We start from the raw sequence: 22,256 nt of genomic DNA, 5'->3' as shown, positions 1-22,256 counted from the left end.
AGATGAGTGAATTGTTTGATCGATCGCTGATATCGTATCGAAGAAACTGTACATAGTTACGGCATTAATATAGCCGCTCATATTGTAAACTTAATGCATTCAAAATTTACTAATAATATTTAAAACAATAATTGAAGTAAATGTTTACTTTTGAATAAATGTTAAAAGTATTTTGTTTTTACGCTTTAGAAATTTTTAAATATCACAATATACTTCAAGACCAATTATAGTAATAAATTCAAAACATGTAATTTCGAAAAGAACTACGTATATATACCGTTTGTTTTCTGTTCCTGAACTCCCTGAATTAGTGTGCACTTAAAATAAAATAGATATATATTTGAAAGTTATAGTGAAAGCAAGAAAAAACATTCCAGTGCAATCTAGTGCAGGAATAGAAAACAAGCCTATATACAGTGCTGTAGGCGTATTCTGTAACTCTTTACGACAGCTAGGAATATCGTTACGTGTCATTGTGCAGCTTTTTTACTATGTGCGCAACGACGCTGTAGTGAGATTCTGTAACTCCTTAGCAACAATTCGGTATCGTTACAGCATCGTTGCGCAAATATTATTCATGGTAGAAAAGCTGTGCAACGACACATAACGATATTCCTAGCTGTCGTTAAGAGTTACAGAATACGGCCCCAGTAGCGGAATTCTGTAACTCCTTAGCGACAATTCGGTATCGTTACAGCGTCATTGCGCAGATATTATACATGGTAGAAAAGCTGCGCGACGACACGTAACGATATCCCTAGCTGTCGTTAAGAATTACAGAATACGGCCACAGTAGTGCGATTCTTAAACTCGTTATGTTGTCGTTATGTATCTATAACGACAAAAAGCTGCGTGCGCAGTTTTTCTATCATGTATAATATCTGCGCAACGACATTGTAACGATACCAAATTGTCATAACGAGTTAGAGAATTCCAGCACAGTAGGCGTATTCTGTAACTCTTAACGACAGCTAGGGATATCGTTACGTGTCATTGCGCAGCATTTTTACTATGTATAATATGTGCGCAATGACGCTGTAACGATACCGAGGGTGTACGAGGTGTGTTCAAAAAGTATCGCGAATTTTGAATTATCGCGGGTTACGTATATTCGAATTTCGATCTTTTTGTGGCGTTATGTTGGTACTCATGTCTCTCACTTATGCCGACAAGCTCGGCCATTTTGAATGTTCACTTAATTGTTGACAGCTGCTTTGCTTGCACGTGTTTTGGATCGTCTTCGATTTTTACCTATTCAAAAAAATGGATCAAAGAACCTGTATCAAATTTTGTGTGAAAAACGAAATTAAGTGCGCGGATGCATTCCGAATGTTGACTGTGGCATACGGAGAAGCTACCTTGGACCGAAGCAACGTTTATCGGTGGTACAAAATGTTCTCAGAAGGCCGAGAAGATGTGAACGACGAAGAGCGTGCCGGACGCCCGAGCACTTCAACAACAGACGAAAAAATTAATGAAGTGGAGAAAATGGTATTGGTCAATCGTCGAATCACCGTTAGAGAAGTTGCTGAGGACCTAAACATATCGATTGGCTCGTGCCATTCGATTTTTATCAATGATTTGGGCATGAGACGGGTCGCCGCGAAATTCGTACCAAACGCCCCTGCTCACACATCGTTGCTTGTGCGCGACTTTTTGGCCAAAAACAACACACTAATGATGCCGCAGCCACCGTATTCCCCAGATCTGGCCCCCTGTGACTTTTTCTTGTTCCCTAAACTGAAGAGGCCCATGAAAGGACGACGTTACGCTACGCCAAGGTCCGTGGATTGGCGTTGGAGGGGAAGGAAGGTCGTTGCATCCACTTCAACGATGTGGAACGAAAATGGCGGCGGCCATACTTTTACTGCACACTCGCTCACTCACACAACTAATAGCTGTAGTACCTTACTATCTACGTACATACACTAACACTGACTCGCTGTCTCGAAAATGGCGGCTATGCAACGACCTTCCTTCCCCTCCAACGCCAATCCACGGACCTTGCGCTACGCTTGACGAGATAAAGACGGCATCGAAGGAGGAGCTGAACAAGATAAAAAAAAATGATTTTTTGAAGTGCTTCGAAGATTGGAAAAACCGTTGGCACAAGTGTATAATATCTCATGGGGATTACTTTGAAGGGGACAAAATAGATATTCATGAATAAATAAATAATTTTTGAAAACACACAAAATTCGCGATACTTTTTGAACACACCTCGTATTCCGAAAGTTCTATTGAAAATGTCTTTTCAATCATAAAGTTGGTAGCACTGTAACTAACTACGTTGTGTTCCGTAATGTAAGTTAAATTTGTGATTATCGTTGGCTTGCAAAAATTAACAAAGAGGTCTATTTAATTTCTTGTATTTTAATTATTTATAAAATAATTGTTATCATGTATTATTGATTAAAATATTATTTACTGACAATAATTTTGATTTTAAAATAGGAATTGAAGAGCACAAGAACTTCCAAAAACTGAAAATTAACTGCAAAGTTTGTAGGATAAATTTTTATATTGCCAATATTGATATTATTTTTTTATAATCTTATACTTATTTGATTTTGTATGAAATAAGTATAAAATTATATTAAGATAATATTTAATAAAAGTCTAACATTTATAAGCATGCCAGCTATAAAAACTACTGTAGGTTCTCCAACTACTTAAACAGAATAAATTTTATCATGCACTATTAATGCACATAAACGGTTATAATCTAATTTACTTACAATTAATAATTTAAAATTAATTAGAACTTGCGATTTTTAGCTTCACGGAATTTTTGGAAATCCATCTTTTGCTTAATTCCTATTTTGAAATAAAAATAATTGTTAGTAATTATTATTTTAATAATACATGATTAGAATTATTTTAATAAATAATACGTCATTAAAATTATTTGATAAATAATTAAATTACAAGAAATTAAACTAACTTCTCCAATGGTCTCTGCAAGCTAACAAAATCACAAACTCAACTTTTATTACGGAACACAGCGTAGTTAGTTACAGTGTTACCAACTTTATTATTAAAAGGGATATTTTCGATAGAACTTTCGGAATACACCCCGAATTGTCGTTATGAAGTTAGAGAATAGGCCTACAGTAGGCCTATTCTCTAACTTTATAACGACAATTCGGTATCGTCACAGTTTAGATATACCAGTTCCGACACTGAGCGTCGGCATCTTTGATGTAGCAGGTGACAAGATCACGTGATCGTACCCATATTGGCTGTGTTCCGTTTTTACTGGCAGTACTGAAAATTTATAGTTCACGTCACATATACTATACATTTTCAGTACTGGCAGTTAATATCGGAACACAACCATTGAGAATTGTACACGCGCTTACATTTGAATGCTTTATGAGCTATAGATGAATTATGCATGTTCCACAAAAAACAAATTTACCCAGTGTAACAGTGTAAATTATTTCAACATTAGCAAACAACAAGGATAAAATGATTAACTGTTTCAAATTGTATCAAATGTGTGCCTCTTACTGAAAAACGTACGTATCTTATGTAATAAATGAATAACTTTTTGTCATAAAATTTATTGTTATTTAAGAATAAACTAAATCTTTTATTATTATACTATTATTAAGTTACATAATTTTTAAATAACATTAAAGATTATTTTGTTTTATTAGCATACAATAAATTAATTTATTACTGTTTTATTTAATTAACTCTAACAAAAAATTTTAAAGTTAAATATTTCTATTAATTTTTAATTATAATAATTTATAATAATTTATATAATTTATAATAATTTATAACACGTTTTGTTTACTTGATGTTATTTTCTTTAGTCTTGTGTTTTTGACTGTGATCGAAGTTTTGGAATTCGTTTATGATATACAGTTGTAAGAGCAGCCATCTTCTCTGTGGTACAGTGCGTTGCATTGATGCCTGGGGTACCGATTTTAAGGACCACGTTTCTTTCTTAGTTATTTTTGCGTTCATGACCAAATGCTGCTGCCAACGATTACCGCAGCATTCAGTCATGAACATAAAAATAATCAAGAAAGAAACATGGTCCTTAAAATCGGTACCCTAGGCTAGAGTCCTATATAAAGAGAGAAGCGCCATTGATGTCCGAAGCTCTGATTGGTAATCTGATTGATACTTGATTGGCTAAGCGAGCTGCCATATTGTGACCACAGCTGTTTGCAGAATGATACGAATGGTGTTTGATGACGTTAAAGCGGTCCCAAAATGGCGGTGGAGAACTCAATTGGATACTGAAGGTTGTGATGGGGGTTCGATGTCGCTTCTCTCTTTATATAGGACTCTACCCTAGGCATCAATGCAACGCACTGTACAAACTGAGGCATGCGCATTGGAAATTTGTCCCATCAAAAAAAGTGGAGTGTCGAAACTGGTATATCTAGACTGTGGTATCGTTACAGCGTCGTTGCGCACATATTGGTTGTGTTCCGATATTAACTGCCAGTACTGAAAATGTATAGTATATGTGACGTGAACTATAAATTTTCAGTACTGCCAGTAAAAACGGAACACAGCCATTATACATGGTAGAAAAGCTGCGCAACAACACGTAACGATATCCCTAGCTATCGTTAAGGGCCTCTTGCACCAACGCCGATTAACTTAATCGCTGATTAGTCTATCGGAATTGACCAATCGTATTTGTCGTTAAGTAAAAACGACAAATGCGATTGGTCAATTCCGATAGACTAATCAACGATTAAGTTAATCGGCGTTGGTGAAAGTGGCCCTAAGAGTTACAGAATACGGGCCCAGGGGCCGTATTCTGTAACTCTTAACGACAGCTAGGGATATCGTTACGTGTCATCGCGCAGCTTTTCTACCATGTATATATAATATCTGCGCAACGACGCTGTAACGATACCGAATTGTCGCTAAGGAGTTACAGAATTCCGCTACAGGAGAGAGAATCGCCAAGGAGGGTCACGTAACCGACTCTGTGATTGGCTGGCGGAAATGTGCAGATTTTGCATTTGCGACGTCAATGCGTGACAGGCTTCGTCGCGAGGAACCATCGGTGATTCCTATCGACATACAGAATGGACTGCTGATGATCGTGGTGGGGGTAGAAAGACACGTAGAGTGAGAGGCAGACAATACGAAGAACGTTCGTTCTCTGTCTACTAAGTTTGATTGGTTGTTGTGGCCCCAGCAACCAATCAGACTTAATAGACAGAGAACGAACGTTCTTCGTATTGTCTGTATGTCGATGGTGATTCCGCGTGATGCGTACTGGCCAATGCATTGACGTCGCAATGCAAAATCTGCACATTTCCGCCAACCAATCACAGAGTCGGTGACTACCCTTGGCGATTCTCTCTCTTAAAGATTCTCTAACTAGGACTGATCAACCATGGTCGAATATTCTCCTTATACTCAACTATAATTAATCAATTTCTTACGGCTTAAGGCTTACTAATCTATTGTAGACCGGGACTAATGAACACGACTGTATAGTATGCTTCTCGCTTTTGTCTGGATAGGCCCTAACCTTGGTACGGCAATCATCGAAATTTTATGAGTTTACGAACGCCGTGACACGATAAAATCCCTAACCTCATTCTTGCAGTTTTCGCAAGGTCCTGACTTGTCCTGACTTCTTGACGCGTCGTCGTTTTGGAATTGTTTGGACAATTTTTTTGTGATTTTTGTCGTAACTTTGGGCGATAAAATGGTAATAATCTCAATAGAATTTTTTTTTAATCATATATATAACACGTATTTTAGTTATCAGTTTTATATAAAACTTACGTACGATTCATTGTATACGGACAGGTTATAGTAACAATGACAGTCGATTTTGACTGTTTATTTTACTATGGATTTTCTACATCGTAAATTATTAATGTTATCCACAATAGTGATAAAAAATAGTAAATTATACTTGTGCTTTGTTTTGTAAAAATAAACGGTTACGTGCAGTTTTCAAGCCAAATTTTATTTACTACTGGAAAACTTTGGAAAAAACTGGATTTGACACAAAAAATATAATATCCATTGCATTTGTTACAATTTTAGAGTTTCGGTTTGCCATCAATCATACCTAAACCTGCTGTACCCGAGCAATTTGAGATTAAAAATGGAACCAATTATGGCTTATCTAATCCTATGGTATCAGGGTATGAAAAAGTTATGAGAATTAGTTAATGTATTAGAATAATTAATTTAAGCCAGAATTGTCACTATTTCATAAATTTTAAAAATTCAATTTTAAAGCAGAATTAATTTGTTTAGCTTGTCAGCAACCCGACAGAGTCTTGGTCAGGCACATCCTTTAGAAGCTTCAGAAAGAAACGTAAAGTTTATTGTGTATTTCATTAACATGGACCATTTTTGAACAACACATTGTAATTGCATTTATGTTTCAGTATAAAAAGAATCAAGAACGCATGAACATGATTTTGCTTAGGAATACTCAAGGATTACATGCACCATTGCGTATAACAATGGAATTGAAAGCCACTGAAAAGATTGGAAGACTTCCATTTTTGCCATCGTCTAATGTTATGCGAGATGTTTTGCTTGGGCAAGACCAAGATATACGGTATTTATAATGATTAGTATTGCATTGATAGATCAATTTCTATTTAACAATTTTTATTTATATTGTTATTCATAGATTTGAAGATATCTTCAATACACCGGAATTCAGAGAACAGATGGGACAGCCACATGCTGTTGTAGAAAATCAACTTGGAATATTGTAAAATTTAAGTTTGCAACAATTTTGTCTTAATAAAAAATGGTTTATATAAACTTAATAATAACTGTTAATAAATTAATTCTTTATAATTTTTGTAAATGAAATATATAAAACCTTTTTTTTCTGTCAATGTTTTAATAGCAGTAATTTAAATGTGAATTGTTTAATACATTTAATATCACGTGTTTACAATGAGAATCATGTATATTTAAGAAAGGCATTCAATTTCATAAATATGAAAATGACAAAAATATATTCTTTTACAAAAACAAATGATTTACATCTGTCGAATTTTTCACTGTCTTTTGTGCTTTGTGAAAATATATACATATACAAAATGTTTAAGTGAGAAAATTGTAAACTAGTAATTCTAGATAATAAATTAAGATGAAAATAAAAAATAACGAAATTACTGTTAAAATTTCTTTTTTTTTAGTTATAAATGTTAAATATTTATGTAAAAAGTGTCTAAATGTCTAGATGAGTGAGGGTAGGAATGGGGTGGACTTCCCTTAGCGTGGAAAGGAGCAGTACATCTGTAGACCTTGTTTCAAGATTTTTATTTGTAAGTGGGATGTATCTATTAATTTAATTAATTAATTTTATAAAATAAATTGTTTTAATGCCTTAATAAAAAAATCTGCATAGCACAAAAACTAATAAATTCTTTAATCCAACACAGTGTTCTGGCAAATACATTCAAGTGTAGTAGATGTGGCAGTGATTTAATGAAGAGACATTTCAAATTTCATGCACATTTTTATCGCAGCACATGCTCAGTTTGCTACATTACGCCGAGATGACAGGTATTCTAACCTGTACAATCGCCAACTTTAACGCTTGATATCTCGGTTCGTGGGGCAGAGCGACATTTTTTCCGCTAGATTCGTTCATTTTGATTGAAAACGCGTCGAATGAGCATAATTTCGTCAAAATCGAAGGTGCAGTCCGTATTCTGAACAATTATCAATACCTGATATTGTACTGAATTACTTTTTGAAATTTTTTGTATATTTTTCAAAAAGAGCCATTCAAGCTAGACAATTACGTACATAATCCCCAGGTACAAAAAAGGTCAGAGAATTTTTCATCTGATGTGAATTTACTACTTTATAGTATATTTAACGTAAACTATATTCATAATTTATAATTTACTGAAAGATAATCCGGAAAAATGTCGCAAAGATTACATATGAGATTACATATCTAACTATAGATCTCATTAAGCCATTTCTGACGCATTGTTTCACTTCTTCGCGATGTTGTACAAATTAAAAGTTTCTTACAATTAGGTTATATAGACATTCCTAAAATACAAGATCATTACGATTTGTTGTCAGAAAATAAAATAGCCAAACCAAAAAAATGCTTTATTATGTTCGTCTACCCTTGATTAAAAAACATCGTACAAGTGTTTAAAATGTGATAAATTAATTTATAAGTAATATACTGCAAAAATTTGTTGCAAATGTTCCATTTAAAGAAAAAAATAATAAAATATATTGTATTTTATGTTTTTTCAAGTTTTATAAATGAAAACGAAAGATTTAGGGTGCTTTCCAGCTACAAGTCGATACTGTGTAACACTGTGTCCATTAGTGTGAGTAAGACAATTAAAATTTTCTCTTTTACACTAGTAAACACTGTGTTACATAATGTCAACTTGTGTAGCTGGAAAATGGCTGGAAAGCATCTTTATTCTATCAACTCATCGTTTTTTACGTTGAGAAATCACCTAACTTTACCTTGCAGAATAAATGTATACTTTTTGAAAATAATCGAAATAATATTTTTTTCTTAAAATATGTTTGATTACTTTCCGAAATTCATTGGAAAAATCTTTAATCTTTCTTTTCGAAACTATAAATTAAAAAAAAATCCGCGAGTACGTTTTCTTCTCTTCTGAATAATTCAAATATATTCAATTTCTCAATTTTTACATATTCTTCTTCTTGACCTTCTGGCGTATTGATTAAAAAAGTGTTCAAATTCTATGCATTACATATAAAGATATATGCAATTGAAAATGGTCGGGTGATGTTATACATCCATGTTTGGCAAAATATCGAAGCTGATATAGTGTGTCAGCTAAGGGTTAATATTTTCTTATAATATTCTAGGAATGTTGTGTGCTTGTAGGGATATTACGTACGCGCACGCGCACACACACACACACACACACGGACGGACGGACATACACGCGCGCGCGCACATATATGCACACACAATATGTATTAATTGTATATATATGTATGAATGATTTTATATAGAAAAAACACGATATAAACAATATTCCTAGAATATTAGATAAATATTATTAAAAATTAAAATAATATTTCTATAATATTATTCAATATTTTTAATTATTTTAATATTATGAAAATATTATGTTAATGTTACATGTCCGGTTTTAAATAATATTCATGGTATATTATTTTAATATTTGTGGAATATTATGAAAATGTTCTACAAATATTAATGTTGTTAAAATTAATGTGAATTATGCATAAAACACTCATAAACTTCGTAATTATTATATTTAAAAATAATATTCGCAATTATTTAAAATAATAAATAATATTTATTTCTTCATATATAATATCCATATAATATTATCAGGTGTGGACATTGCATATAATCATTTTTTAATATATTTCAAAATTATTTAATATAAAACTAATATTACGTGCTTATAGAGATATTAGAACGCAATCTTTGATAGGTGATGTCAAACAGATTTGGTCACGAACACTCGCTGTGTTAACCGGTATTAGTGACGATGATGAATGGCACCCACGTGAAGATTTTGGACGGCGGCTTCTCTGGACAGCTGTCGCGGCATGTGGGCACTAAGATCGACGGCGATCCGCTATGGACGGCACGCTTCCTCAAGACCAATGTCAATGCTGTACATACCACGCACTTGGACTTTTTACGCGCTGGCGCCGATATTATCGAGACTAACACCTATCAAGCGTCGTTACCTGGCATGATGAGATATTTGAATACAAGCGAACGTGAAAGTTTAGATCTATTCACCACGGCCGTGAGCTTGGCTAAGAGAGCTGTAGAGGAATATGCCCGAGAAAAGCACATTTCTCCTGAGCAGAGACCTTTAATCGCTGGATCTTGCGGTCCTTATGGCGCTTACCTGCACAACGCATCTGAATATACCGGTTCTTATGGAAAGAATATGTCCCAGCAAGAACTGATGGACTGGCACAGACCGCGCGTTAAGGCATTACTAGACGCGGGTGTCGATCTGCTAGCTCTGGAAACTATACCCTGTATCAAAGAAGCAGAAGCCTTACTGAAGTTGCTGAAAGAGTATCCACACGCTCGTGCCTGGCTCTCGTTTTCATGCCGAGATGATAAGTTCATATCGGACGGCAGTGTATTCCAGGAAATGGCTGTGCACTGTTACCGCACCCTGCCATTGCAGATTATCGCGGTCGGCGTGAACTGCATTGATCCCAGGCATGTGACTCCCTTGTTGAAAAATATTAATGCAAACGCGTCGTCGAAGCAGGATTTCATTCCTCTGGTAGTGTATCCCAACAGAGGCGGAAGCTGTTCGGCGACCGGTGAATGGACTGCGGTTCCAGATGATCATTCCCTTAATCTGCCCATATCAGAATGGTTGGACCTGGGGGTTCGTTACATCGGCGGTTGCTGCAAGATTTTCGCGGAGGACATTAAAACGATTCGATCAGAAGTGATTCGATATCAAGCAAGATTTATCTCATAATAAATTAAATCTTTTATACTCTCTAAGAAACATTTTACGTATATTACAATACACGATTGCGCTATAGTTACTACGTTGATAAATCGATATACACACACACGCACGCACACACACACACACACACACGCACACACACACACACACACACACACACATTTATTGTTTTTATTTTCTAATAAACTTTGTAAACATATTTTATAAGTTAGGATGCCGTCACATGTGGCGTTTAATACACAGCAATGTATTGGGTCATTAATAAGCGATTGATTAGCAGCGGTTGATTATAATTCGTTCTTGCTTTGATATTTAACCAATTACATATTAAATTGATAATAAATTTAAAATATGTTAATTGAAAATTGTATAAATCGTTTCTATTTATTATCTGAATACATGTTTAAAATCTGAAACCGATTCTCTAATTGGTTTACGAGTTATTCAACTTTAAATTTTGTATGTATTTTTATGATGTAGCAATACATTTCCACTTATGTCAACGAAATTATAAAGAAGCAGCAAGAATATTGGCAATATTGCCAATATTCTGAAACTTTGTTTATGAGTAAATAAAATACTGAGCAATATATATTTCTGAAAAAAAGTTTATATCGATTTACTAATTCGTTATTAAGATATCAATGACACAAAATTCCGAATAGGTTACATAACCGCATTCTACTTTGACTTGTATAAAGTGCAAATATTATGTTAATGATATTTATTTATCTTATTGATTTTCAATTATCATTCGATATTTAATATACATTAAATGTTATCAATATGCGTTTAGTTCTGTTATTTCTTACAGTTGATTTCAAGTAAAATTCATGTCCAAGTTTTGTGCCGACGATCGCAAAAATTGCAAAATATACAAATATATTCATTTGTAGTGTCAAATATCATGTTAACTGGCATTATTTAAGTCCTATGGGCCTAGTTAACACCGAGCACTTGATACGCGTACTAACTTGTAACTTTCTATTAAATTATCTTACTTTCGACGATGTGTGTATACATAATACATGTATCTAATTATCTCGATTTATATTGTACCAGCTTAGTATACTATTCTTTAAATTCATTGCTGAAATTAAAATAATTTAATAGAAAATTACTAGTTAGTACATGTATTAAGTACTCGGTGTAAACTAGGCCATACATGATACGAGCAAATATGGTGCACGTCTTAAGTTATAAAAATATAGAATTTGATCAATTTCAAATTTAAGTAACTTTTATCCGGGATTGTATAGCCCAGAACATTCTTAAACCTATATTATAAAATATTATAAATCTAACCCAGATAGCAAAACCTGATAACTCAATCTAAAGCAAATCATCGCGCAGATGAAATTGCTTGTTAATTGCTATTACGTTGCCTTTTATTTAATGCGACAAAAATGTTTTAGTCAATTTAGTATTAATATGCTGAGTTTTACTGTCGAGCAGATGTAGAAAAATTATTGAAGTCAATCTTTGTTATTATATTGTGGTAAGTTGTGTTTAGAACTTGCCATTACTATATTTTGAAAATTGTTTATAGCAATCTGCGAGCAACATGACAGCAACATGTGAGCAACAATTCCCATTTATAACTTGTAATAAGTATAATGCTGATAAGTTGTTGGAAACTTGCTGGTATTATATTTTAAAAACTATTGCTGGCAAGAACATAATGGTAAGAGGATACCCCCTTCTGTTGCTTTGCTGACAACTAATATGAATATTTGTGACAAGTTGTCGACAACTTGCAATTATTTGGCTATCTGGGTAAGTTTTAAAAACCAATATCTGTACTGGGATAGTTTTTTAAGAATCTAATTTTTAACAATTTAGTATTTTCTTCGTCAATAATATATATTTGCATTAATATTATAAATTTGCATGTAAATTGCAATGACAGTATAATGATACCAAAACTGTTGTTAAGAGTTACAGAATTCCGGTAAAGAAGAATTACAATATCACGGTCATGAATTGTAAAAAACAAAGTGAAACAACGCGCATCGTCGGCGACTCGATGCGCGGTAAGAGACGTAGCTCGATGTGACGAGCCAATAAATTTGGGTCCAAATATATCCGCGCAATTTAAATAGGAAACAATCATATATAGTCACACGTGCTTAAAATGTAAATGTTGTTAAAAAAAATAAATATAAAAATGTAAAAATACTTGAAATTTATTATCTTTAACACAAATCACTGTTGCAATAAACATGAAATACAACAATTTAGCCATACACATAAGCTCATTCTTATAACTTTCCAAATTTCTTCTAATCCAAGTTTAAAAAATTTGAAATAACAATTATCACAATTTTCATTAATGTACAAAGTCTCAACCTTACCTTCACGTTCTTCTTTTTTTAAGTAGCTTTGAATTTCTCCAATTCACGTATAAATACAAGTATAAATACATCCCAGTATCGGAGCCGTAGCCATATTGAATCTCAAAATTCGAACCCAGTTCTGATTGGTCTAGAGTATGGTCTACTGCGCATCTGGTTACTTGTTTCATCTTTCTTCTTACATCATGGCAGTAGCATGCTTTGTTTACAAGCGTCCAGCGTCGTTACCAAGATATAAGTTTTAAGAACTTTAAAATGTAAATGTGAATTCGAGAGAAAGAGAGAGAGAGAGAAACAAACAGACAACCTAAAATCTCGAGTAAATTGTATAAAAACACTGTATAAATAATATATGAAACGTGTATAAACATTATTAAATTTGGAGTTACGAAAGATTCCATCTCGGTATTTAAGAATCAATAAAATAAAGGATATTTTTATAGATACATTTACTATTTTATCAAATACATTCTCAAATTCTTATTAAGGAGATGCTGGAGTCGTTTGTATACGCGGATAAGCAAATACTTTTATTAAAGACACGGATTGAAAAATTCTCTTACAGAATGAAATACAAAAACAATAATAAAGGTGCTGGCTACAATTTGATATAAAAAACGAAAAAAAAAATATATATATAAAAAATATAATTTTGTTATTTAAACTTTGGTATGCATATAGAAATTTAAGACTTTGTATGTATAAAATAAGCAGTTGGCACTTTGAGAATTTCAACAAAGAACAATTCTGTGCTTTTAAAATGAGCCTGGAAACTTTAGTATAAGAGAAATTCTTTTCTGAAAATTTCATATGTAAATTGACATGTGGAATTAATTTGACGAATAACAGCAGTAATTATGTAACGTGGTAGTTAAGAGATCTGGCATCAGATGGCGCTGAAGTTGAAGACAAGAACAGATAATGTTTCACGAATACGTTTGACAAAGAGCCTATTCGCCTGACCTTAGCGCTGTTTTGCTTATTCTTCGCCATGCGCGCGGCCGCGAATTGCTCGACTTTCCATCGAAGAAAATCTGTAGTATCGACATTGAGAGAGTTCTGTCACTATAGCATCACTTTAACTCTTTACGCATGAAGTAGGATAAGAAGACCGAACATCATGCTCAGAAAGTAGCAAAAGTGGACCCGAATTCCGTCGTAAAAATGACCATAGAGATATTACATATAGAGTAAAGAAGTCAGCCTCAAAAGTGACCCGTTGGTAAAAACAGACAAAAAACGGGAGTCTAGCTCCCGTATCTTTAGTCTGTCTCTCTCTTAAGAAGGGAAATACATTTAGAACCTTCAAAAAACTGTGAAATTTTTTTATTTCATAAAATAAAAGTACAACATCTCAAGAATATTGTACTCGAAATTTTAGAGCAAAATTCCAAGTATTTTCGAAGTTAGAGCCTATGAACATGACTCATCTTCGCTCGGTGCCATAGTGCGCCGCAACTTTAAACGCGTTTTTCTCGAAACGTCATTTTCAATATTGGCGTACAAGATTGTTCAAAAACTACTCAACCGATTCTCTTCAAATTTTACACACATTTTATCTATACATTTATCTTCTATTTCATCAAAATTGTTTATAAAAATTATAAACAAAAAGTACTTTTTTTACTGCAAAATTCAACAAAAATTCAAATTTTACTTTCAAACATGCGCTATTTTTTTAATTTTAATTTTTTCCTCATTTCCGCCAATTAAATAGAGCGTATACATGTTATTAACTTAAAAAAAATTTTCTGTCCATCTGAGATCAATACAACAGGAGCTAGGTTGTACATACGCCGATTGACAACTCACATTGCTACCTCTTTTGTTTGCAGCGCTACAATTTTTATATTTTCTAACAAAAAAATTATGTACTAAAAAGTTAAAGTAACAAATATATCAAATTTTGAAACAATTGATTAAATAATTTTAATTTAAAAAATTCTTGAAAATTGCCTTTTTTCTAGCCTTCTAAATGTATTTCCCCTCTTAATGGCGCTAGTACAACAAAGACAAGAATATAGGTCCTATCTTTTCTCTCTTTCTAACGGGGGAACATTTCCACTTACAGATCCATCTATGGCTCCTCTACTCTAAGGGAGAATTCACACCTTGGCGGAAAAGCAGAAAGCAGAGAGCCAATCAGAACTCGCGCTGGTAGTAAACAGGTACAGTCTGTAGCAGAATTTTGAACTATATACTACCAGCGCAAGTTTTAATTGGCACTCTGCTTTCTGTTTTCTGCTTTTACTTAAGGTGTGAATCCCCGCTAATGCCTGTTTCCTCCAACGTGGTTCAAGATTTGAACCCAGTTTAAACTCCAATCAACGACATTTTGCGTTCCACCAAGTTTTTACTGAACGTTCAAATTAGTTAAACGGCGTTCACTCTGAACGCCCATTTTTGGCCGGTTAATTGGTTTGATCGGCGTTTAAGCAGAAGACAACGCAAAACGCCGACATTTGAGATTGTTTGAAGGTATGCATATTTCCAAATAGCACAAAATATTTATAAAACATTTACTAAATATTTATAATATTTATTTTAATATTTTATAAACATTTATCATAAACATTTAATAAATGTTTTTATGGCCGTAGATTGGACTGATTATAAATATTTATCATAAACGTTTCAAAAATATTTATGATAAATATTATGGTAAATGTTTTGAACACCTTTATTAATTATTATGATAAATATTATGATAAATATTTTGAAAATGTTTATTAATTATTATGATAAATAATATGGTAAATATTTTGAAAATGTTTATTAATTATTATGATAAAGATTTGTAAAATTTTGCTTTTTTTATTAAATTTATATAAAATTTTTTAGTATTAAAAATTGCATCAGCAAACAATATTTTTTAAATATTTATTGTTGTGTATTTTAAATATTTAAAAAAACATTGTCTACTGATTGGGAATAGTAGAATCCAACTAAAAATTATAAATTAATTTTAATTTTATTTATTATTTTATAATTACAATATTAATATACATAGACATTGCAATTCTTATCATTCTCGGTTAGACGTTAGCGGGGAAAGGTATTCAAAGATTCCTTCCACATGTTCTGAGACTTAATTCGTGCGTAGATATCAATAAAAACGCCGCCGGCAGACAAAGTTCAGGCGCCACAACTCTCTTAAATTTATTTTTTTGAGGAATATATATACCCGACATACCCTATGATCAGAAAGTACCGGGAATTTTTTATTTAAAAGTACCGCGCATGCGGGAACCGGTTTATTTTTTTTTCTTATGTTGGTACGACCTTAAGACGCACATCTGTCAGGTTTTAGTGCCATCCGATCATTAGTGTCTGCCTGTTTGTTTACATCAGTCAACTTTTTTTATTTTGCCGCATTTTACCATGAATAATTTTGTTGAACAAAGAGTTTGTTTGAAATTTTGTGTTGCGAACGAAATTTCGTGTGCCGATGCACTGAAAATGTTGCAAAAAGCATTTTGCGAATCTGCTCTATCAAAAACAAGAGCATACGAGTGGTATAAAGACTTTAAAAGTGGTCGTACAGTGGTGGAAGATTTCCCTCGTTCCGGACGTCCATCGACGTCGAACACTGATGAAAACGTGAAGAAAGTGAAAGAAATGGTGCTTGAAAATCGTCATACCAGCTTAAGAGAGATGTCTAGTGAACTTGGCATTGCATATGGAACGGCACAGCATATTGTGGTTGATGTTTTGGGTATGAGACGCGTGGCAGCCAGGCTCGTTCCGAAGGATCTGAATTTCTTGCAAAAACACCACCGAAAGACAGTTGCTGAAGAGATGATTTCTGAAGCCCAAAGTGATCCAACCTTCATGAAACGGATAATTACGGGCGGCGAGACATGGGTCTATGAATTTGACATGGAAACAAAGCAACAATCGTCCGAGTGGCGCTTCGAAGACGAGCCGAAACCGAAAAAACCGCGTCAAAGCCGCTCAAAAGTGAAGGTGATGTTGACTGTTTACTTCGATTGCCAAGGCGTTGTGCACTATGAGTACCTTCCACCGGGCCAGACAGTCAACAAAGAATATTATTTATCCGTTTTGAAGCGTTTGAGAGATGCTGTACGTCGCAAACGGCCGGAAATGTGGGCCGACAATTCTTGGATTTTGCATGATGATAACGCACCATCGCACCGAGCCCGAATTGTACTGAATTATTTGACCAAACATCAAGTAAATACCATCAAGCAAGCACCGTATTCACCTGATATGGCCCCGTGCGACTTTTTTTTGTTCCCCAAGTTGAAGTTGCCACTTCGTGGAAAGAGATTTCAGTCGATCGAGGAGATCAAAGAGAATGCGACAAGGGAACTAAAGGCCATCCCTTCGTCGGCCTACCAGGGATGCATGGAGGACTGGGTCAAGCGTTGGCACATGTGTGTTGCTTCAGATGGATCATATTTTGAAGGAGATAAAATAAATTTACCTGAAATTTAACTCTATTTTGTTTTATTTAAAAATTCCCGGTACTTTCTGATCATACACCGCCTATTTAATGTACTAAACCTCCTCAAGGATTACTAATGGATTATACTCAATTTACTTAAGGGTCTCAAGGGCTTTCAGATCTATTCTATAGATATAGACACACCTCGGCATGGCTCGCTCAACGTGGCTCAACAGGAACAGGAAGTAGCTGCTCAATCGCCGGTCGGCCACAGATTGTTCACGTGACGCTGTTGGTATGTTCTTTTCAGTTTCACTTCAAATGCAGTTGAAAAGAACAGACCAGGAACTTGCGATAGTGGCCTAGCTTACATCGAGCACTTGATACGCGTACTATAACTCGTAACTTTCTATTAAATTCTTTCTATTAAAACTTACTTTCGACGATGTGTATACATGATACATATATTTAATAATCTTGATTCATATTGTACCAGTTTAGTATACTATTTTTTAAATTCATTGCCGAAATTAAGATAATTCAATAGAAAATTACTATAATAGTACGCGTGTATCAAGTGCTTGGTGTAAACTAGGACAGTAAAGAGGAATCGATAGTACATATTATACATACATCAAAACAGTATAAAAAAGAATAAGAAAAGCTACGCAACGATACCACTAATTATTTTATTTGTATTTATCATAAATATTTACATAAATATTTTTGTAAATATTTATTCTTCATTTATCATAAATATTTTGGAAAATATTTAATAAATATTTTAACAATATTTTAAATAAAGATTTTTATAATCTTTTTCGTCATATATATAAAATATTTATAAAATATTTCTATAATATTTATAAAAAATATTTATGATAAACGTTTATTAATATTTATCATATATATTGTGTGCTATCTGGGTTGTCATCTGTATTTATTCTTAGTTTTGAAGTCATTATGGCATATAATATTTTATCGTCATCTGATGATGAAGATATAATAAGATATATAAATAAGAGACCAAAAGATTTAAATTACGTATGAATTATTTCGAGGATTTAGACGAAATAAAATTTAAAATATCTTTAATATTTATCTTTAATATCTTTAATTTTTATCTTTAATATTTCACAATATTAAAGATTATTTAAATATTTTTCAACTTTTTTACTTAAGGCTCCTGACTCCTCAGCCGAGAACTCCGCGTTGACGGTAGCGACATTTCGTCGCGGACAAAATTAGAACAAATACACATGAAACGTGACAGATTGACGATGAAATGTTATCGTGCATGTCATTTTGTTATTATGTGTTTCATTGTAAAAACATGTCTTGTCTCGTATTTACCAAATTCGTAAAAATGGACCGCGAGTAAAGTTTCTTTGAATTTTATACATAAAAGTACATTTTTCACTCCTTTTAATAGCTATCCGTGTGTTTTCCTGTCTGAATAGACGTCACTTTACGTACTTTTTACGACTATTTACTGACTGCTAGGCGAAAAAAGGACAGTCGTGACCGATATTTAGAAGTGTTTTAAAACCATCTGATTAGTCTGTTTTATCCAAATTGGCATTATTTAGAAATGGCACGTCGGACAAAATTATGTACCCATGTGTTTTCCTGTTTCAATTGCTTCACTTTACATGCTTTTTACAACTATTTACTGATTGTTAGGCGGTAAAAGGATAGTCGTGACCGATATTTAGAAGTGTTTTAAAGTCATCTGCTTAGTTTGTTTTATCCAAATTGGCTTTATTTACAAATGGCATGTCGGACAAAATTACGTGTCATTTCACGCAATTTCTCGCTTCTGACGTCACGACTTCAATATGGCCGCGGCGAGTACTCAGGAGCCTTAATTACCTCAAAACTTATTGCCGCTAAATTTTTTCCGGAGTTCGTTACCTATGCCGCCGCGGTTTCAATGTCATAGCGTTTTTCATTGAGAAAACTAGTGCGCACTGAATGTGCACTTGCTGCAGGTAATTGGGCGTTTCCGTTGGCACCGTCATCGCGCGAACCGAAACGTCCAATTGCCAGCGGCGAGTGCACACTTATAGCGTTTTTCACTGGGCGACACTGAGTGCGCACTGGAAACTCGCCGAGTTCAGGCGACACTGCCCGAGTGCACTGACAGTGCGAGTTTCTTGCACTCTCAGCTAAACACGTCCATTTTCCGTGCAGTTTTATGGCGCATTATATTCGATACCTTTTGAACATTAGCATCACAAAAATTTGTAATTTAATATGGAAGGATCGATTAGTTTGTGTATTTCTTTTAGAATAAATACTGAAATATTAACTTTAACCCTTGAGCCGCTTGAAATGGACTTATATAATAAATTAAAGAGTAAGTATATACTTATGATCTTGGTTTTTGAGGTTATTCAATGCACATGTTAGAAAAGAAATTGATAAATTTCTATAAAATTAATAAATAAAAATAATAATAAAATTAATAAAATAATAAAATTAATTGGTAAGTACCACAGACTCCATTAGATTAAAAATAATTAATAATAATAATGTAATATAATAATAATAATAATAGTAGTAATAGTAGTAATAGTAATAATACTAATAATAATAATATAATTAATAATACAATTATTAATAATATAATTATTTGTATTAGAGAATAAAACGTAGGAAATACGAATCAAACGCAGTAGTTGGTGCGTCAATATAATAATACATATATTTCGCTATTAATACATAAACGTGAATACAAATAACGGACGCGTTTCAACTTTCCTTGAAGTCATTCTCAACGATAATTTTCAATTAACAAAATCATATATGCTAATTGTTAATTTAAAATTATCGTTGAGAATGACTTCAAAGAAAGTCGAAACGCGTCCGTTCCCAGAAAACATTTTGCGGGTAAACGTCCAGCAAATCACGCGCAAAAGGGATTCCTACAACGCAAGCAAAACCTTATCCAACTGCGTCGTCATAGCGCTAGCAAAACACTGGCACACTTTGTACGCAATTTCAATAAGCGATATGCACGCAAAATGCTAGCACACTTTGCGCGCAATTTCAATAAGCGATATGCACGCAAAACGCTAGCACACTTTGCGCGCGATCTCAATAAGCTATATCCTGCCGAAAATGTGCTATTAAAACCGATTTAAAAAAAGTTAATCTGAATCGATCGGGATTCCTGCACCAAAAATACGGTATTAAGACCAATTGAAAAATAGGATCCAAATAGATTTATTAAAACAGAATACATTAATGTAAACGTAATAAATGTTTAGTTTACAAAAAAAAAAAATATTTCTTGAATTCTTTTCGTTAAAAAAAATTTTAAAAAAGATAAAATTTGAATTAAATATTTAATTTATGTACAAGATTAAATAACAATACATATTGTTATTTACGTGTAAAAATATAAAATTTTATGTGGAACAGCGTTTCACATACACGCCATGTTTGAAAAGAATGAGAGCTAATATTCGTCTCAAGGTTACAAAAAGCAGCTCCTAAAAGTGTCATTAAAGTATGAGCTGACGAGTTGGCGGCGGTGGCGCCTAGATATAACGCCTGTGGCCGCACTCAACTCACGAGAAAATCTCCTGTGGCGTGGCCGCCTAGCGGTGGCGTTAGCACTCACTTGTTAAACCCATTTCAATCTGAAATTACAGAATTTCAACTTGCTGGCAAAACTCACGCAAATCGCGTACACAGTTTACATGCATAAGACGCGCAAACTTTGCGCGCAAAAAATGTTATCAGGGTGCAAGCAACTTATGAGCAAATATAATTATCCAATACACCAGCAAATCACATGCAAAATGGTATCCATTTGCATGTGATATGCTGGTGTATCGGACAATACATGAGCATAACCAATTTGCGGGCAAAACTCACGCAACCGCGTGCACAGTTCACATGCATAAGACGCGCAAACTTTGCGCGCAAAAAATGTTATCTGGGGAGCAAACGACTAACAATATGTTAGCCATCTGCATGTAATTTGCCAGTACATGGGACAATACATGAGCTAGCCACTTGTAAGCAATATACACGATGTAACACGTTCTACGAACAAAACGCATGCAAATCTGTTACAAAGTTCGCATGCACATCGCGCGCAAAACTTGCCAGCAAAAAATGTTATCTGGGTTATTTGTATTCACATTTATGTACTGATAGCGAAATATATTTATTATTTATATTATTGACGCACCAACTACCGCATTTGACTCGCATTTCCTACGTTTTATTCTCTAATTTTAATACTACCAAGTCTATCTTAAATATTTTGATAATTATTTGTAGTATTGATACTATATATTTATACAATATATATTATTGCTTCACGTGTAATACAATATAATCTGCAGAAACAATGAAAACAGATGTATTTACATCTTTATCCGTTAAGTTATGCACCACCTGAACAAAATTTTTGATTTTCGGAATTTTCCGTGGATTTTTTAATACTTCTTCTTCATCACTGCTAGATGATGATGAAGAAAGCAAATCTAGTAATGCAATTGCTAATCGTGCGTCCCGCGCAGCCATGTTGCACTGAACTGGCACCGTCTCTGAGAGCTCGTGCCGAAATCTTGCACGAAAGGGCAAAAATTCGGCACTAGCCTTCCCAGTGAAACAGCACGCACCGGTTTCATGCGCACCGAAACGTTCAGTGAAACACGTTGCCCGTAGTGAGTGCGCACTCAGTGCGCACCAGTTCTCCCAGTGAAAAACGCTATTAGTGCGCACTAGTTTTCCCAATGAAAAACGCTATCAGTTACTCAACCTTGCCCAACCTTTCTCTCTTTCCGTCACAATCATTAGCTGTGCACCAATCACATTACTTGACACAAATTTGATTTAACACGCACGAAGTATACGTTCAGTTGATCGGAACGAAGGTAAAATTGAAGGAAAGTAAAACAAGTTGACCGAAGATTAAACTGCGTTCAAAATTGAATGAAGTTCACATGAACTTTGAGTTGAACCACATTGGAGGAAACGGGCATATATGTAATATCTCTATGGAAA

General features: G+C 33.9%; 2 protein-coding genes across 7 annotated transcripts; both read left to right on the top strand.

Annotated features, from left to right (window-relative positions):
• Positions 1 to 5,456: 5,456 nt before the first annotated feature.
• LOC105207106 (proteasome maturation protein) lies at positions 5,457 to 7,131 on the top strand. Its single transcript, XM_026132521.2, has 5 exons — positions 5,457 to 5,698; positions 6,043 to 6,143; positions 6,259 to 6,319; positions 6,393 to 6,568; positions 6,644 to 7,131. The coding sequence occupies exons 1-5, from the start codon at positions 5,696 to 5,698 to the stop codon at positions 6,729 to 6,731; spliced, it is 429 nt and encodes a 142-aa protein (XP_025988306.1). The 5' UTR covers positions 5,457 to 5,695; the 3' UTR covers positions 6,732 to 7,131.
• Positions 7,132 to 7,283: 152 nt separating this feature from the next.
• LOC105207088 (homocysteine S-methyltransferase YbgG) lies at positions 7,284 to 10,836 on the top strand. 6 transcript variants are annotated; one of them, XM_026132520.2, is made up of 2 exons: positions 7,284 to 7,668; positions 9,464 to 10,836. In XM_026132520.2, exon 2 carries the CDS (start codon positions 9,507 to 9,509, stop codon positions 10,473 to 10,475), a length of 969 nt encoding a protein of 322 aa, XP_025988305.2. In that variant the 5' UTR covers positions 7,284 to 7,668; positions 9,464 to 9,506; the 3' UTR covers positions 10,476 to 10,836. The 6 variants fall into 6 exon arrangements, with proteins under 6 accessions (XP_025988305.2, XP_011174840.2, XP_039309926.1 ...); XM_011176538.3 differs by having other exon boundaries at positions 9,450 to 10,836; XM_039453992.1 differs by having other exon boundaries at positions 9,424 to 10,836.
• The last annotated feature ends 11,420 nt before the right edge of the window (positions 10,837 to 22,256 follow it).

Source organism: Solenopsis invicta, chromosome 1, assembly GCF_016802725.1.
Source record: "Solenopsis invicta isolate M01_SB chromosome 1, UNIL_Sinv_3.0, whole genome shotgun sequence".
In the NCBI taxonomy this organism is placed as follows: Eukaryota; Metazoa; Arthropoda; class Insecta; order Hymenoptera; family Formicidae; genus Solenopsis; species Solenopsis invicta.
Note: the sequence above shows the minus strand (reverse complement) of the source record. Positions and strands in the feature narration are given on the sequence as shown.

What these genes read in the sequence shown, in the direction of transcription:
- LOC105207106 (XM_026132521.2), top strand. An exon ending in TCTAATCCTATGGTATCAGG is followed by an intron (nt 6,144 to 6,258) that starts GTATGAAAAAGT and finishes TAATTTGTTTAG; the next exon opens with CTTGTCAGCAACCCGACAGA. An exon ending in TAGAAGCTTCAGAAAGAAAC is followed by an intron (nt 6,320 to 6,392) that starts GTAAAGTTTATT and finishes TTTATGTTTCAG; the next exon opens with TATAAAAAGAATCAAGAACG.
- LOC105207088 (XM_026132520.2), top strand. Translation starts at nt 9,507, where the DNA reads ATGATGAATGGCACCCACGTGAAGATTTTGGACGGCGGCTTCTCTGGA.